The sequence below is a fragment of the Malaclemys terrapin genome, chromosome 2 (genome assembly GCF_027887155.1).
Source record: "Malaclemys terrapin pileata isolate rMalTer1 chromosome 2, rMalTer1.hap1, whole genome shotgun sequence".
Taxonomy (NCBI): Eukaryota; Metazoa; Chordata; order Testudines; family Emydidae; genus Malaclemys; species Malaclemys terrapin.
This window is the reverse complement of record NC_071506.1, coordinates 215,077,349-215,094,882: the sequence shown is the minus strand read 5'-3', so window position 1 is coordinate 215,094,882 and position 17,534 is coordinate 215,077,349. Positions and strand designations below refer to the sequence as shown.

General features: G+C 39.6%; 2 protein-coding genes across 4 annotated transcripts in view; one reads left to right on the top strand and one right to left on the bottom strand.

Moving 5' to 3' along the window:
- The window catches only part of CMC1 (C-X9-C motif containing 1), a 76,009-nt gene extending 74,338 nt beyond the window's left edge, over positions 1-1,671 (top strand). For both annotated transcript variants that reach the window (XM_054019917.1, XM_054019916.1), the window contains one exon: positions 1,116-1,671. In XM_054019917.1, the coding sequence (XP_053875892.1) occupies positions 1,116-1,236 (121 nt within the window). In that variant the 3' untranslated portion in view covers positions 1,237-1,671. The remainder of the gene's footprint in view (positions 1-1,115) is intronic.
- Positions 1,672-9,596: 7,925 nt separating this feature from the next.
- AZI2 (5-azacytidine induced 2) overlaps positions 9,597-17,534 on the bottom strand; it is a 51,212-nt gene continuing 43,274 nt past the window's right edge. For both annotated transcript variants that reach the window (XM_054019908.1, XM_054019907.1), the window contains exons 7-8: positions 17,350-17,468; positions 9,597-12,200 (exon numbers count right to left, since the gene is read on the bottom strand). In XM_054019908.1, the coding sequence (XP_053875883.1) occupies positions 11,794-12,200; positions 17,350-17,468 (526 nt within the window). In that variant the 3' untranslated portion in view covers positions 9,597-11,793. The remainder of the gene's footprint in view (positions 12,201-17,349; positions 17,469-17,534) is intronic.

Sequence of the window (17,534 nt, the reverse complement as noted above, 5' to 3'; positions counted from 1 at the left end):
TTATGGGCCCTGTCTTGTTTGTACAGGACCAAACACACTGTGCCCTTCACCATAACAGGGCAGATTTGGTTACTTGGGGTTATAATGGAGTAATGTGCTCTTCAGGGATGTGATTTCTAAAGCACACTGAAGTGTTGCACATTAATTGGTCAGTGTAGACCCTGCTGATGCACACTAAAGGTTCCCTTTTGGGCTTTAATATGATACTGCTGAAATAGCACTATGTTAAAGCACACCAGCAGGGTCTACATTGACCAATTACTGTGCGCTTTAGAAATCACACTCCCCAGTAGACAAGCCCTTAGTTGAAAAAAAGGCACAAATCGTGTATTCCTGCAGATATGAAGGGCTTGTTGACGTGGGGAAATAGCCCCACTGGCGGCTCTGCACTAAGAGTACCTTTGTGCAGTTTAGCTTAAATCCACTTCCAAAGCTAAACCACACAAAGTGTCTTTGTGTGCAGTAAATATCCGCTAGTGCAGAAAATCTATTGCATTTTGAATGCAGACCCTAGCTTATTTTGCACTAACACCCCTTTATAGAGAAGCCCTAACCTACCCCCTGAAGAGATGATCTGCAGTTGTCATTTTTTAATTAAACCATTTTTAATATGTAATGATTAGGTTATTAGCAATAGGTTGTATACATGAATCACAAATCCTACTTTTGAGTAAAAAGGTATTTGTGTTCTGCTCCTATTACAAATCAGTATATTATTCCATGGAACACAAGTTATCAAAGTGGTTTAATTTTAAGATAAGCAACTGTACAACTATAAATGTTGAGAAAATAGCAGCTGGTATCCAGGAAAAATGCAGTGGTTAGTGGAATTGTGATATCAGAAGTAGTTCCTCGGCTTTGTCCTTTAGCCATAGTGGCATACTTCACGTCTGAAAACAACATACACTCCAGCAGAAGGCAGTGTTAGGGAGGAGACAGACATGCAAATTTAAGCTAATTTCTATTGGAAAGAGGCAAATTCAAAATCAACTTGTGTATGGTCATTAAACTCAAAATGTAAAGAGTTATTAATGCTGTAGGTAGCATCTCAGTTCCACAAATGTTAACTTTTTGGATCAAGGTGGAAGTCACAATATTGTTTGTTTTTCTTGTAGCTATAATGATCCAGCATTTTATGAAGAATGCAAAATCGAATACTTGAAGCAAAGGGAAGAATTCAGAGCTACTGGAATTCCTGCTAAACAAAGACAACAGAAGCTTCCTACAAGCATGTAGCTAAATCCTAAAATGAAGTTTGGAAATTTACGTCAGTTATCGACACGTTGATTTGGTGGAATAAGTAAGTTAATTGAATAAGCAGACTCAATTTTGTTTAAAAAAATCAAGTTGTCTGAGGCAGGATTTGATTTAAATAAATGTGTATCATGTTGTATTTTGTGTATTAGGAATAAACTCTTTTATGAATGAATCCAAAATAACTAGGATATATTTTTGACCTTCTCCAAGGGTTTGAGGAACTCTGTTATGTAGCATATTTTGAGTAAAAAGTTGTTAGACCAATCCATTCTTACTGAACGTTCTCCTGACTTACCCTCCATCCACTAATATTCCTCTCTGTAGAATTTAGATTTTTTTGTAATCAAAGGAAGACATTTTGCTTCTGTTTACCCAAGGTAATAAATTCCAGCTATTGTCTATGTAAAAGAACAATTTAAGGTGTGCCTTTACTCTCATTTAACATTGTTACAGCTGCTGTACAACAAAACACTGTATGCATGAACCAGTTAGGCTTGAAAAAATATTCTGAACTTAGCTTGGGAAAAGTGCCCTCTCAGGAATTGTTCAAACACAATATTTTTAAAATTCTACTTGTGACTAATTTAACTCTGATCAAATGATTTTAATGACTCTGTTTCTTATTACTCAGCTAAAGTGTGATGATAATATAACTCACTATAATAGAGATTATCATTAAAAGGAGTAAGTAATATAATAACTAAAGGTTTAGTCAGGCCTGCACAGAGCACCAGTAACTTTCTGCTCCTGAGAACATGCCATCTCAATCTTCATTACAGTCCCTTCTGCCCAATTCTATATCTCGGGCTACTGCCCCATTGCTCATTACTTTAGAGTAGTTTTCTCTGCTCAGGAAGCTCACATTTTAAGGAAACCTCATTCAGAGATAGAATACAGCTGAGATACTGGCAGGAGCATAGTTTAAGGAAAAGGTATTCACAATGTAAGGTTTCTTTTTAGTGAAAGCTGGATTGTGAGAAAAGGCTTACGGGAAGAGAGGAAAAGAAACAAGAACATACTAGGCTAAAGAAGTCTCCAGAAGAGAGACAAGGCACAAAGTGTAATGGGAATTTTAACCATCGCTTAAAGAAAAAGCAGACCATGCCCCAAACAAGATAATGCTAGGAGGTAAGAAAGAGTGGTAGAGTCTAAGAGCAAACAAGAGGCAGTATTTTGAAGGGTTTGCATGATGGAATGAATGGTCCAGCCAGTAGAGGGCGGAGACTGGTAATCTGTCTCTTCCTGTCAGGCAGTGTTACTCCATTTCATTCATTTTTAAACTCAGCATCTTTGGCTGGAAGAGAAGGTGTAAGCAGACGAAGATACTGCTTTATAGAATAAGAAAATGGCTGTCACAATCTGAAATTGGCCTCAGAAAAATTTAGAACAAGACCAAGAGCACTTCTGTCTTTCAAAGGGGAGAGGGTGCTTACTTAAGTGTCAAAACAGCTGCAGTTAGTTTAGTATCATTCCTCCCCTACCTTCCTGTTTCAAAAGAAGTGATAATGCTTATATCATTAAAAACCTAGTTTACACAATGGAATTGAGTTGCTGTACTTGCGAAATTATTGTGGATGGTGGTAAGTAAGCAACCAAACAACATGTGTATAAGAAACAAAACTATGGGTAAGGCAAGGGTCTAGTAATAAATCAAGGAAATGAAAGTGATAGACAAAGCCAGAATTGTTTCTAGATATGTTATATAGCATTTTCTGCCTTTGCTTACTGTTTGAAAGAAGCTGTCTCTTTAGAATGCTGTCTTGCACTTGGATTACTGAATCTGAAAAATCCAAGTAGGAAAAAAAAACCCTACACAGGTGTGTTAGTTAAAAAGATAACTTGAAACTGCAGCATCCTGTCCAAGCAGTAAAAGGCAGTTTGGGGATTGCTACGTTTTGGGGAGTTTCTCTCCTGTAAAGAATTTGCTTGTAACTTTATTTGGAAGAGAATACATTTCTTACAGCCGGAGACTTACCTGCACTTGTAAAACCAGTAAGTACATTTCAGATGAACAAATTACTTGAGTACGCAAGACTCTGGGAAGCGTCTAATGCTTTTCCCCTACTGAAGAGATTTGTTCGGTGATTTTTGTATTTAATTGTTGCCTGTCAGTATCTTTTATCACCACCAAGTATGGATTGCTCCTGAATTATTGAAATGGAAAGTCTGCTTGGTCATATGTTTGTCCTTGACATTTGGAAATGTGAATATCTTAAATTATAGGTAGAAATTACAGTCCTATCCTTCTGAAGTCTATGCTTATTACCTGAATAATCAAGGACACCACCCTTTTGTCTCAATGGCATTGAGAGTACTGAAATCAATGGGGTGTAGGTGTACCCTAATGAACTGGGAAGCCTGAGAACATCTGCAGATAGAGCTGGCAGTGACACCTATTAAGGATTGCCTATCACTTTTTCTATTTTAACACTCTATTTTCAGTTGCCAAATTAACTATATGCTAAGGTTTTCTACATTTGCTGTCTGCCGCAAGCAGATCTTGGGGGAAGTTTCAGCAAAAGAAGACAAGCCATTCCTGAGGCTAGGGAGAAGAGCTTTTTTCCAATGTTAATTCCAACCATTTCTTTGGAGAAAGAATTTTAAGTTTAGCAGTAGGATGGCCTGGGAACAGATGCTTTTTACTGTCCCTCTGAAAATCTATCAAGATTTGGCCCAATTATAAGCTGCTGAAAATCACCATTTGCACATGCTCAAAGAGCTCTTTAGAGGCTTGCTGTGAAAGTCTCCAACAATTGACTCTTGATCATTCTTTTAAGACCTGTGGGACTTAGCCTCAGCAGTCACCAACTGCACAGGAGTTCTACTAACCAGGTGCCCTGGGCGTGCTCCCAGGCCCCCACTCAGCCTCCTGCATAGTAGGAGCTGGAGCTTCAGGGGACAAAGACACACCAGTAGCAGGAATTTCTCCTGCAGCTTAGCAGAAGCTGACCTTCCATTCACTAGTTTTAATTCTGTGCAGTCCACAGTTCAGATGCAACAAGCCTTTCCACTCCTATGTGTACCATTCTCCATCTGTTTTATGGATATGGAACCTGAGCGGCTGTCCAAGCTCGCTGCTGGCAGAGCTGGCACTTGCATTGCTTCTATGCCGGCAGGCCCAAATCTCATTGATTGATCTATGCTGACTGTTCCAAACCTTGGCTTGACTGCACTGTCAACCACTAGACCCTTGCTTCATTCAGTGTCCAGGATGGGATGCCAGCTGGGTTCTGTTCCAGTGCAATGCACTCGCAACTTTAACTTAGGCATTTGGTAAGTTTTGGGCATTTTGCAACCTTAACATTCTTTTAATGTATTGTTTTGTGTATATCTGAATATATTTTATATAGCCACTCATAGAAATCATGTCACTATATCCACTAAAGTAGCTGTCTTTTATGAAAATAACTATGAAAGAGGGTCAAACTCCCAACAGCAAGTTTAGTATTGTTTGTCACTGCCCTTCCTTCCTTCTGAAGTTAACAGGAAACAACTTTAGATTTTAATCAGTATAAAAATATGAAATCTATAGTATTACCAGTGCTTGTAAATTGTGTGTTAATGGTGACATGGAACAGTCTTAGCTTGGCGCCTTACATCTTTTAAGGATAAGGCAGGTTTTGTCCTTGTAAGAAGTTGTTCAGGAATTTGAGGAGGGGCGAGGAGGCTGGTGCATTTTAAGTCAGCTGTTCTGAAAAGTTTCAGAATCTTAAACATAGTGGGAGCTGCCATGTAAATGCTCTAGGAAAAACAACATGGCATCTGCTAAACAGATTGTGTATAAATGTGTAAGCAGAGTCTGAATGAGCCCTCCCCTGGCATCTAGTGATCTTGTTTACATGGGCACACCTACCCTGCCTAGGGGCTCAGCATGATGGGATTGTTTGTCCAAATGATCACTTTTGGCTGGTGTTGGATTCCCAGTCTCCTTGTTATTGGGGCAGGAGTAATAAACGGCTGTTATCCTTATTGTGTGAATCAAGGGCAGCAGAACTGTACTTGGCATATCCTGATTGAGGGACTCACCCTCACTTAAATGGCACTCGCTAGGTAGAGGTTCCAAAGCCCAATGAGTTGAGAGAGGGTGGGGATAGGTACTTGTATGGGGAGGCCTCAGACACCATTTGGCCCTTCCTCTCTCCACTGTGTAGTAACAGCTAATTTAGACTCAATTGAGAGTCTTGATACACACCACAAAGCTGAAATCATTGATACCTAGGTCTAAATTTTAGACTGTTTTGGGACAGTGTCTCCAATGCAAGAGACTGCCCAGTGTGCACCAGCAGTGAGGCTCCCCCCCCCCACCAGCTGAAATCACAGAGAGCTGTGTTAAGTGGTGGGACCTGAAGACATCCCAGCAGATTAGTAAGTGGTGGGCAGGGTGGCATGGAGATCCGGTAGCAGGGCTGCCAATGAAGAGGAGCAGAGCGCTGATCAGCTGGCAGGGCAGCGAGCGAGTGAAGTGCCTTCTTACCCTACCTCCAACCAGGGTGGCAGGTGAACTCTGAGGATGCACCTCTGGACTCTGGGTCTGCACTGACCAAGGACAACAACTGTGAGTAGGGTGCAGAGACGGGCTGGGCATGTTAAAGGGACTTTTGGTTGCTGGACTTAAGAACCTGACTGAAAAGGACACTACCCAACTTATTTGGGGGGTGGGTCTTTTGCTGATGGTTTATGTTTATGAACCATGTTTGTGGTGGTGTTTTCCCAACTTAAAACTAGGTTATTTCCCTCCTTTTTATTAAAAGTTTATTTTCTACACTCACATTCTGTATTTCTGAGAGGGGAAGGATTGCCTCTTAGTGGTACCCACGGGATCGTCTGTAATTGTCCCAGGTTGCTTGGTGAGGACTCAAGGTGGTTTTGTATTGTATTGTTAGAGAAACCCCTAGATATTGAACCTGGCTCTTGGTGCTGCCAATTCTAAGAGGCAAAAGCGTTAAGGCACAATAGTGGAATTCAGGCAGGTCCATCCTTAGTGTTTTGAAAACGTAGCAGCTAAGTTGAGAAACACAGTGGCGTCTGAATATAAAGTATTAAAGTGAAGGAGACTAATACATTGATCTATGTGAGATTAGCAAGTCTGGAGTACATCAACTCAAGGGTCTTAAACCAGTGTGAGATCAGAATCAAACCCACTATCTCCCAAAACTTTGCCTGATGAGGGGTTATGAAGCCTTCAATTTTTATTTCAGCATTGTAGGTGCTGCAAACAGTTGGTAGTGATTGAATATAGATATGTCATTGTTGCTCTGTAGCTGATTTTTTTATGTGAGCCAGAGACACTAATACCAGCAGAGTAACAGCAGTACAATCAATGGAATTATGCTGACTCTCAGGTTAGAGAGTTCTATCGTTCACTTTCTTTTGCCTACATCTCTGCAATATGCCACAGAATGTCTCCTGTACAGGACTGAAATGACAATGCAGCCATATCCATCCTTCTTACCCTGCATTGAGTTCAGGATAAAAGTGTGGAAGAGATTCAGATTTCCCCCTTCACCATGGAAGATTTAGTTGTACACTTTTCCAACATGTTAATTCTACTTAGCACTGTAACATCTTAAGGGAAGTTTTCGATCTTAAAATAAGAGGTAACCACCACACCAGCCATGTCAAGAAGAAGCTGTTTTGAGCACTTGTAGGGGAGAGATGCAAGCCTCCAATGCAGTGAGGGCTTAGGTTGAAATCCTTTTAGGACTGCTTGAGGAGTAAGTAGGTACCACACATCAGTAAGGGTGGCACAGTTAATTTTTGCTTATGAAAGTTTCCCCCACTACATTACCATTACCATGGACAATATGTTGAACTCTGCCTCTCCAACGCCACTCAGTGCTACTCCCAGCATTAGATGTTATGGAATAACTGGAGACCCACCTTAAGTGCTTCTGCCTTTCATCCCCCACTAGTATCTTTACAACCTGCTCAATTCCTGCTGGCCCAGGAAAGAATTAACAGGCACAGGAGCCAATCTCAGACTGTGTGGCAGTATAGTTCCTGCCCCTTTAGAGCCCCTTCCATTATTTGATTGTTTAACACAATTACTTGTCAGTCTCTGAAATGGGAAAAGTCTGACCTGGTTAAGTTTTAATGTAAGGTGAACATATTGATATGTTTAAATATTAAGGCTGAAGTGAAGTGTTTTTGTCTAGCATCCCCTCTTCCTACACTCACTCAGCAGTGAATCCCCACCTACCAGGAAGTAAGGAAGCAAAAAACACATCATTCAAGAAGACAGATTGCAATAGTTAGATGCCTCTTTTTTTCCCCTCCAGAGTTTGCTGACCTGCAATGGAAGCAGGGAGCAATGCCATAGCCCTCCTGTGCTTTTTTTCCCCCTCACAGTTCCTGTTTGAAGACTCAAGGTAGAAAGAATAGAAGAGAATGTCAAAGACAAGCCAAGCACACTCCAGTGTGTCAGGCCAGATACTTCAGGGGAAGGGATATAAAAAAAAAAAAATCATGCTTCTGCCTCAGCTTAAAAAGGGGCCCCTGACTTGCTGACACCACCACCCTAGGTAAGTTGCACCTTATTTCTTCCATCCCCCTCAATTGTAACTTTCACCTCTCATTTCAGTTTACACAGGCATGTTTACCTTCCAAAGTTGGCTGGTCTGAGCAACACGAACAGTTGTATTTATTAAAAAATAATGTCCGTTAGATGGAGAGGTTTTTTTTTTAGTACATGATCCCCATCTTGCTTACCCAAGTCCCTAAGCAACTTAACAGGTGTTTCACTCTATAGCTAAATGTACTAGATCTTCAGAAGAGCAGTAGTGTTAAAGTTGTGTAAGACTTTCCCACAAACATTGATAAGCATTTGGAACAAGACTGTTCCCTACTTTATATTTATGGGGGAAAGTACGATTTTAGTTTGTCCCTCATTGTTTTCAGTGAATAGTACAAATACAATCAACTTAAAGGGACTTTTTTTTTTTAAATCTATCGTTGCAACCACCATCAAGCTTATTGTAACTAGAACAGATGAAAAAAAACATCTGTTCGCGTTATACATTTGACAACCTGTTAGAGGAAGCTAGTTTTGGTGCTTCACTTCTCATCCCTCTGGGCATGGATATTTCACACAGCAACAAGGGAGGAGAAAACCAGTCAGACTCAGGACATAAGTTCCTGAAACTATTACTACCTTTTGAATTTAAAATTGACAGTGTCTCTAAGTTTATACTATGCCAGTGTTAACAATTAGTAAAAAACCCTGGGAAATAAGTGACTTTCCAGATACTTAATATGGAATCAACTTGCTTTATGTTCACTTGATATAGAAGCAACAAACCATGTTTAGGACAGAATACTAACTGTGTCTTTCCAAGAAAAGTTCAATATTCTGTAACATTTTCATACTACTTCCATCAAGGATGATTAGGGCTGTGAGCCACAGCAGTGACCAGTTCATATGAGTCATAACATTTGATTTTTCAAAAAGTATTTTTAAATTCATAAAACTTACCCATTTTCTGAAGAATTTTTACTTTTCTGGGTTGTGGGGATTTTTGCTTTCTACCCCCACTTACACATTGATCAACTGGACTGAATTTTGATTTCTTATACAAAACCCCCCCAAAAAACTACAGCCATTCTTTACCTTCTGTAATGGCATTAGCATGCAATTTGTGAGCCTGTGCAATAAGAACTTTTGATTTTTGAAAATGGAAGAATTCTTTCAAGCCACAAAGCATGGATTTAAATTGCTCTTAGTCAAGATTTGATTGTATGCGTTAGTCCAACAAATGCCTTCCCCCCTCAGAAACTGGCCAGTTCCTAAATGACTCCAAACCCAGAGCTTCCCTTTTCAAGGGTTATGGTAGAGCTTTTTGTTGCTATTAGTGGACTGCAACTCCAGCCTACAGCAAGCCCCACCTTGTCTCATCTGTCAGAATCTAGCAGTCCTCATTGAGTGCTGCTTTTCCTTCCTCTCCTCTGCCTTAGCACATATCTGTAGCAGAGGCCTAGGCCCAGGGACTTCCTTGCACAGAGAACAGAGCAGCTTCATCCTGAAGTTCAGCCTAGCTGTTTACAAACAGGTGAAGAGTAGGACAAGAGTGGAAAGGGGCACTTCTGGAAGAGGGGAGAGAGAACCTACCTTCATGTGCCCAGGAGGAGAATACTCCTCCTCCACATGTCAGAACAATCTGTGGAGATGTACACTCCTCCTAAGGGCTAAGAAGAGACCTTGAATTTAATCTTTTATATTTTCACTGATCTGTGCTCAGATTCAAATTCTTCCCTGTTTTGCACATAACCTAAAAATAAGGAATTTAGAGAGCAACAAAGGAAACACTCTGCTTGCCAAAGCCCAAGGAGATTTATAAGTGAAGTCCATTTCAAACAAAAATAAATTTATTTAAAATTTTACACAACAGGATTCCTTCCTTGCATAATTTTAACTGTTAATCAGGTTGATGGCTGTTGAATACATTAAAACTTACCAAAAATCTTTGTAACCAAGGGAGTAAACCCAGTAAATTACATTAGAACTAGATACAATATAGTGCAGCCACATGAGAAATAGTTTCTGCTGCTTTGTTATTACACAGGTAGTTGGTTCTATCAGCTAAAGCCTAGTGACTTGGATTTGTTTTATGCATATTGGGGTTTGTTCTATTACTTTGCAAGAGCTTGTACTCCCTTGAGTCAGCCATGTTCATTGGTCAGAATAAATTTCAGCATCTGACACTATTTCCATTAATCACAGACAAACCACTATACGTGAGCAAGATAACAGAAAGATAAAAACATATCTGGTGAAAGGTAGGCATATTATTTATGTATGCTGTTTGCTAATAAAATAGATGGTATCAAAGACGTTCTTTTGACTTCAAGATAGACAAAACTCTAATACATAAAAAGGAGATAGATATCATATGAAGTACTGAATGCAGGGGGAGAGGGGGAGTGGACCCACAAGTCACGTAGTGCCCACATTTCATCACACTTTTATAGTACATCACTGATATGGCTGCATTACAGTCATAACTTTCCTGCAGAAGTTACTGGCCTTTTTTATATTTTACTGCTTAACTCTTGTGAAATCCATTTTTTCTTTACATTGACCTTAACGTGGACCAGTGTATTTGGATGCTTGTTCCCTGTATACAGGGAACAATTACCAGTACTAATCATTTTACTCTCAATTAAACTTTATATTCACTGAGAATATGAAATACCCAATGTAGAATTTTCCTTGTAAGTATTGTACATTTCAACCATTTCACTTTAAACCGGGTGTATGAAGCCAAATAGTTCTAAAACTGCCCAGAACAGTGGTTCTCAAACTGGGTGTCATGACCCCTCAGGGGGTCGTGAGCTGTCAGCCTCCAGCATTTATAATAGCGTTAAATATAAAAATAAGTGTTTTTAATTTATATGGGGGGGGGGGTGTCTCACTCAGAAGCTTGCTGTGTGAAAGGGGTCACCAATACAAAAGTTCGAGAACTTCTGGCCTAGAAGCTTCCTTGGGTTTCAAGAGAAATTGGGCTTTCCCAGTTAACCACATACATCAGTATATGGACACTCAACTGTATAAAGTTGGCAAATTTATAATTTGAAACACTTTAGTTTTCTACACAACATATGAAAAACCCCTATCGATATGGCACAGTTGTGTATTTCGAACACTAATACTTAACATCTGAGTTGCTCAAGTTAAGGCTTCTGTTCTTGTGACAAAAAAAAAGTTGGTGACCTTAGAAATGATACAGTTACAATGAAGATTTTGGTGATATACAAATGAGGCACACAAAGATCATTGCATTTTGGCTAGGGTGATTCTATAATAGGCACTAGTGTGCGTAGAATGCAATTAATTTCCTTTGTCAGTGGCAACAAATAAAAACTATGTCCGTGAATTTCAGCTTTCAGCAGCATCTATTTATGATCTTTAAATACTTACAGTAAGGCCAAAGAAAAGGTGCAGTCTAAACAGTGTATCCTAGCAGTTTTGGTTTATACATGTTACATAAACATGATTGGGGGGGGGGAACCTATAAGTCTCACCTTTTCTTCCTGGCATATCTCACACATTATAAATCCAGTGACTATTCCTAAACCAGAGGGGGTAAAAATAACATTCCAATTCCATTCTTTACCTGAGAGTTCTATATCTGAAAGACACTTCTGTCAGAGGTAAGCTCACAGCTTTTAGACATTTCTAACAGGATACCAAATGCCTTTATGAGCAGTGTTATGTACATACAGCGAACTGAAATGCAGAGCTGGATTATTTTGATTTATTCCAAGAGTTCAATATTCAGTCTGTATAATATTTGCAAGTGTGTGTCATGCTCAGCATAAGAGGACCAAGCATTTAGGGGCTTATTCTGATTTGCTTACACCTGTATTACCAGTATAGCTCCTTCGATTTAGTCCGGATTTACAGCAATGAGTGATCCGGTCCCCCCGGTCTTGGAACAAGACAAAAGTAGTTACCACCACATTTCAGCCAACTACTTTTCTCTTTAAAAAATTCTAGTACTCAGGTACCTATTCAGAACCAGCCCCAGTCTCAGGAACTACTTAGCTCTTGTACAGGCAGTTTTGATTACACTGATCCAGGTAATCTATTGGATAGTTTGACAAAGATGATTTATTTTTCATTTCCCAAAACATTGTCTCACTAGGTTTTGGAGGGCTTGGGAATACCCAGGAATTATCTTCCAGAGAGCTCTTTCCATATGAGTTTTGTTCATGACAGGTTGTGCTGCCAATCGGGATGGGTCTCTCATCTGTCCACGACTGGAGATTTGCCTGTTCAGACAGGATTTTTACATCTCTTGGGAGAGGGGGAGCTACGGCATTGCAGAGAAGTTTGTCATTTTGTGAAAGAGAGGGTTTTTTGTAGACTGCCCCAGAAGAAGTCAAATATAACTTTGTGAGGTTCTTCTCCACGTCTTCAACACATTGTACTGGTGCACTAGTAGAAGCTGAAGAGAGAAGACAACTAAATGTAATTCTTAATTTATGTATCTAGAAGATATAGTGTACATACATTCAGAAATGTGCCTAGTGTAACAGGACAACTTTTCAGCTAATGGATCCCATATCCTGCTTTTGAGTGCTCATTAATCCGAGTTAACATAAATTTTATTCAAATATATTTTGCACTATGGTGCTATTTTAATGAGTTATCTCAAAAACCAAATCAACTCGTTCCCATATCGATGTGGAAAAGTTGGAAAGAGTCCAGGGGAGGGCAACAAAAAAAACGATTAGGGGGCTGGAGCACATGACTTATGAGGAGAGGCTGAAGGAACTGGGATTGTTTAAGGCTGCAAAAATGAAGAATGAGGGGGGATTTGATAGCTGCTTTCAACTACCTGAAAGGGGATTCCAAAGAGGATGGATATAGACTGTTCTCAGTGGTACCAGATGACAGAACAAGGAGTAATGGTCTCAAGTTGCAGTGGGGGAGGTTTAGGTTGGATATTAGGAAAAACTTTCACTAGGAGGGTGGTGAAGCACTGGAATGGGTTACCTAGGGAGGTGGTGGAATCTTCCTTAGAGGTTTTTAAGGCCAGGCTTGACAAAGCCCTGGCTGGGATGATTTAGTTGGGAATTGGTCCTGCTTTGAGCAGGGGATTGGATTAGATGACCTCCTGAGGTCCCTTCCATCCCTGATATTCTATGAGATGTGGGAGGGACTGGTGAATCTTTGGGAGTTTGGTGAGGCAAGTATAGAGTGTTGCACCAGGATGATCTACGTGGGCTCAGAAATGTCTATGATTCACAATGATCCCTTCTGGCCTTGGAATCTCTGAATGTTGCTTGCCTGCAAAGAATCTTGCACCCTATTTTATTGTCTCTGAATGAGCAGTCTCCTTCTGCTGCCAGGTCCTGAACTCATCCTCAATCCATGAAGCAACAGTAGGGAGATGGCATGGAGCTTATTGCTTCTCTGTTCAAGGGCCAGGTTTCAAACAGGCTAAGAAGGGGAGGATGGCCTTTTGAAAACAGGCAGCAACTATCCAGAAGTGGGAATGGGACTGGTCACATACTCACCCAACATGTGGCCAAGGAGAGGGCAGGGCTGAATTGCCCATACCACCTCTACTTCTCTTCATTTCACTACAAATGTAATGAGGATTATTAAATGAGGATTGCCAGTTAGATCCTACAAGTTAAGCACTTCACATGTGAGGTGAAGTTTCCTATAATAGTTATGATCTAGAATACAAACTCTGGTTTATAAACACAATGCTTATAAAGGACAAACAGAAGAGTCAGTGCCCTCTCAGCAGGATGTAGTATCACCCTGCCTGGGAAAGTGAAAAAATGGTGACCAATTAGCAAATTTCAGTAAAAAGCACTTTCCAATGGCTGGTTTGTCACATCCGGAAGATATAGTTAGGAAATTTGTGACTCACCCCATCTGTGCTGATAGGTGTAAAAAGCAGTGCTTGAGATGTAAGCTATTCATAGGTACAAGGACAAATGGCAACCACGTACTGTAGTCCAAATGCTGTGAATACTAGGATTGGAGAAGCTTTAGGGCAGACGAAGTGCTATTCAGTCAGAAGTGCAGAAAGGGAATTGTATTATTACTCCTTGGATACTTCTAGTTAAACTGAACCTTCTATTGACAACCAAGCTATTAGTAGCATAGCTATTCATCTAAAAAATTGTGGGACAATGCAACCTGTCTATTGTCTGTGACTAACAGTCTGGGTTATAACTTAATAAAAATTTCAAGGTCAATATTTCTGATGTTCAACCTGAAAGTACCTTAACAGCTCAATAAAATGACCCAAGTTTCTACAGTCTAAAAGACTAAGATTATTTGACAAGAGAAGCACACAGGGCCACTTAGGCAGCCTTGTCCTACTATTGAGTAGTTATATACATAACATATACCATCTGTTTGTTTTGTAGCAGTGGGTAGGCCCAATCAGGATTGGTGCCCTGTTGTATTAAGTGATCCCTGAGGAGCTTGCTATATTTTGCTTATGAGCATGTGTGTGTATTTTATATCTATCACACACATAGGGGGAGGAATGCTCACATTCAAGGAAATGGCCTACTGAGAACTAGATGAAATTGTAAGGATGAGAAAACGCATTCAAAAAATCAGTGCACTTTATAATGATTAAGCCTCAGTGGTCTGGAGCTAGTTCAGGACAGAAACAAATGGTTAAAATATTGAGATAAATTCTGAGGAAAATGTTTGTTTCCACAGATAGAGGGCATTCTAAAGTGACAGCAACAAAAGAGAAACCTTCCATTTCATCCTTCCTATGATGCAGTGAGAGAACTGAATAGTAAATAGTATAAGCTGGCTGTAGTCAAGATTTGACCAACTGTATCAGCCAAGCAAGAACTCAAAACAAGAACGAATTTTGTTAATTTTTCTGAGATAGCAGCTTCCTTATTCAAGAACATTATTGCTTCTTAACACAAACAGCAAAAGTGTGTCAATTCAGACAGTTTCCTACGGTGGATCTCTCTCAACATTTAAGAGTTATATAATGCCCAATTCATGTAAGGAGCTACAGCATTATATAGGCTTCAATCTTAAATTTGTTAAATTTAAGGTACTGTAAAGCATCAGAAAACACCCCAGTTTCTCATTGTTTTTCATCCACCATTACATGTAAAGATTTCCAAAGTGCTTCAAGAAGTGATGAGCTGCTTTTTGTGAACAGTGTCTTGTATATGGATTAATGGAATCCACATACATGTTGCAATTGACATTCTGTTGGCAAGATTAACGTGTAGCATCAATTATTTTGAACTCTATAAATTGCTTACCCTCTCTATTTCTCTGAGGAGTGTGAACTATGGTGTTGAAAAGTAAAAGGCTTTCTGAAAAAAAGCCTCACTTCTTGTTATAAAACAAACTTCAAAGTGCTCAAAAATGGAACTTACAATAGTGAGTAAAATACTGTGGGAAGGAGAGGAAGTTCATTCTACCCCTGCCCATAACTTTTTGAACAAGATTCAATAGACATTGCCTCATGACTTTCTCCAAAAACATTCTAGATTCTCCCAGCTTTTTCCTTAACAAATGCCTGCTTGGGAACATACTATTCTACATGTGTGAAACAGTCTGATAATACAGTGGTCCTTGTAAAAGAAAGCAGAGAAAGCAATTGACTTTGTTGTTGTCACAGGTTTTCCCTTATATTAATTCACAGTCTTGTCTCCTTTACATCACTGTTTTACTTGCCCAATTTGTGACAAGTCAACCCTATAATATGCAAGGATATCATTTTAGAAGGTCATGAAATATATGGAAACATCTGTTAAAATGAGAATCAGGTTTGTCTATTAGCGCTCTTAATTCTAGAAGTTTCTTTTATCCCAATCATGACCCCTAAAAGCCAATTCATGTTTAGAAGGAGATGAGGATAGCATGAACACAGTTAGGAGGCAAACTGATTTTCTCCCATGAATAGTCCAAGACATGGTTCAAATCAAGGTTATACTCTGCATGTTAACAATACAGGTGCATCATAACTGCACTGCATTAATACAAGACATTAATGAATCAGTAAGCCAAGTCCAGCTTTAAGACTGGATGCTTGCAACAGGAAATAAAGCCAGATGCTTATATGTGCCAATAAATGATTGTAGGCAAAGAAACCTACAAAATAAGCCTGGCAAAAATCCACAGACCAACAGACCAATTTGCAATGCCGCCTTCTATATCCCTTGATGCACACCTCCACTACTGATCGCAGAAAATGCTGCTGCAATGAGTTTTTTGGCGAGGAAATGAATTGTTAGCACTTGTGCAGATGCGAGAAAGACAACAGCCACACAACCACTACAGCACAGCAAATGCATGCTTCCTTACACTACCATCACACACTGTGGCCAGATCAGACTTCTTAGGACTAGAGAATTATTCAGAGTCCAAGCAATCCTTGATTTCTCTTCTGAACTTGGATGTCAAATGTGTCACTAGTGTATCTTTTCAGTGTAGACAGACACGCATCCATTGGAAACTGGACTGAAGCTACCAACTCATTTTGTAGAATACCTCAGATAGTAATCATCAGTCACAGACCAGGACCAAAGTCAAACCGGTGCCCTAGAGGTGAATCCTATTATCAATTCCTTGAACTATCCAATTCTGTATTAGCAAAGTGTTCCTCTAATATTTAGCCTTTTGGATCTGTCATCTGAGCTCTCTGACCGATTATATCTTATCAAAGAAGTGCACCATCAGATGTCGTCACCAATCATCAAACATACTATAAACAAGTGACTGTTACTTATCCTATTTATTACCTACATTTTGGAATTTCCTACCCAGTGAAAAATAGGGATACTGCTACTCACTAACCGAACATTCTCTTCTTTAGCTTTCAATCATTAGATCACAGGTGACAGTGCCAAATATTGGTCTTTTATAAAACCCCTGCACTGGAAGGAAATATTACATACAAGAGTTGAAATAGAAATAATTTCAGTCAGCAATGTATAAAATCTGCAGTAAACCCAGAGCAATGGAAATGACCGATTGTCAATTGTTTTTAAGAGGGTGGTGGAGGTAAACTAGTTTTGCAGCATCAATATTTTGATTACAGGGAATGTCATCATCTGGAGTTCTATTTCACAGGGAGATAAGTTTTCAGGATATTTTCATCACTAGTAAGAAAAATTATAGCTATAGGGAAAGAGCTCAAAATCTGTTCCTGAATTTTAAAATGCTACCAAAATGTTTTATATATTTGATACTGTTAAAGTAAGAAAATGCATTTGAAAAGTGAAATCTTTGTTTTGTTTTTTTAAAAATATGAAGTAGTTGTGGTAAAAGGTCAAATATGAGTAAACTTAACACCTCAGCCTTGTACACATCAGCGACACTTGACTGAGAAAAAAGCCACAAGGGGAACAGAATACAGTACTGAAGAAAAAACACATCAGCAACACCTTTATGTGTGAAGCTGACCAGCATGAGACAGAAGCCAAAGCAGTAAATGGTTAGGCTGGAACTATAATACACTCTGGCTTATCAACTTCAATTGATGAGATTTTGATAAGATATGATAGCTAGTTTCTCTTTAAAATGGTATAGCTTGGATCAGTGGTTTGTACTTGTAAGGCTTATTCCTGCAAACGCTGACTTGCCTTTCTTGGTTGCAGTTGGGGTTTTCAGTTTTCGTAGAACCTCAGCTTGCACTTCAGTCACCAGATGCAAGTTAGACATTTCCCTCTTCAGTTCCCAGTATGCTTGCTGCACATTTTCACTGAAAGACATTTTAAAAAGTTAAATTTCTGCTGCTGTTGCAACTGGCCACCCCGACTCTAATGCA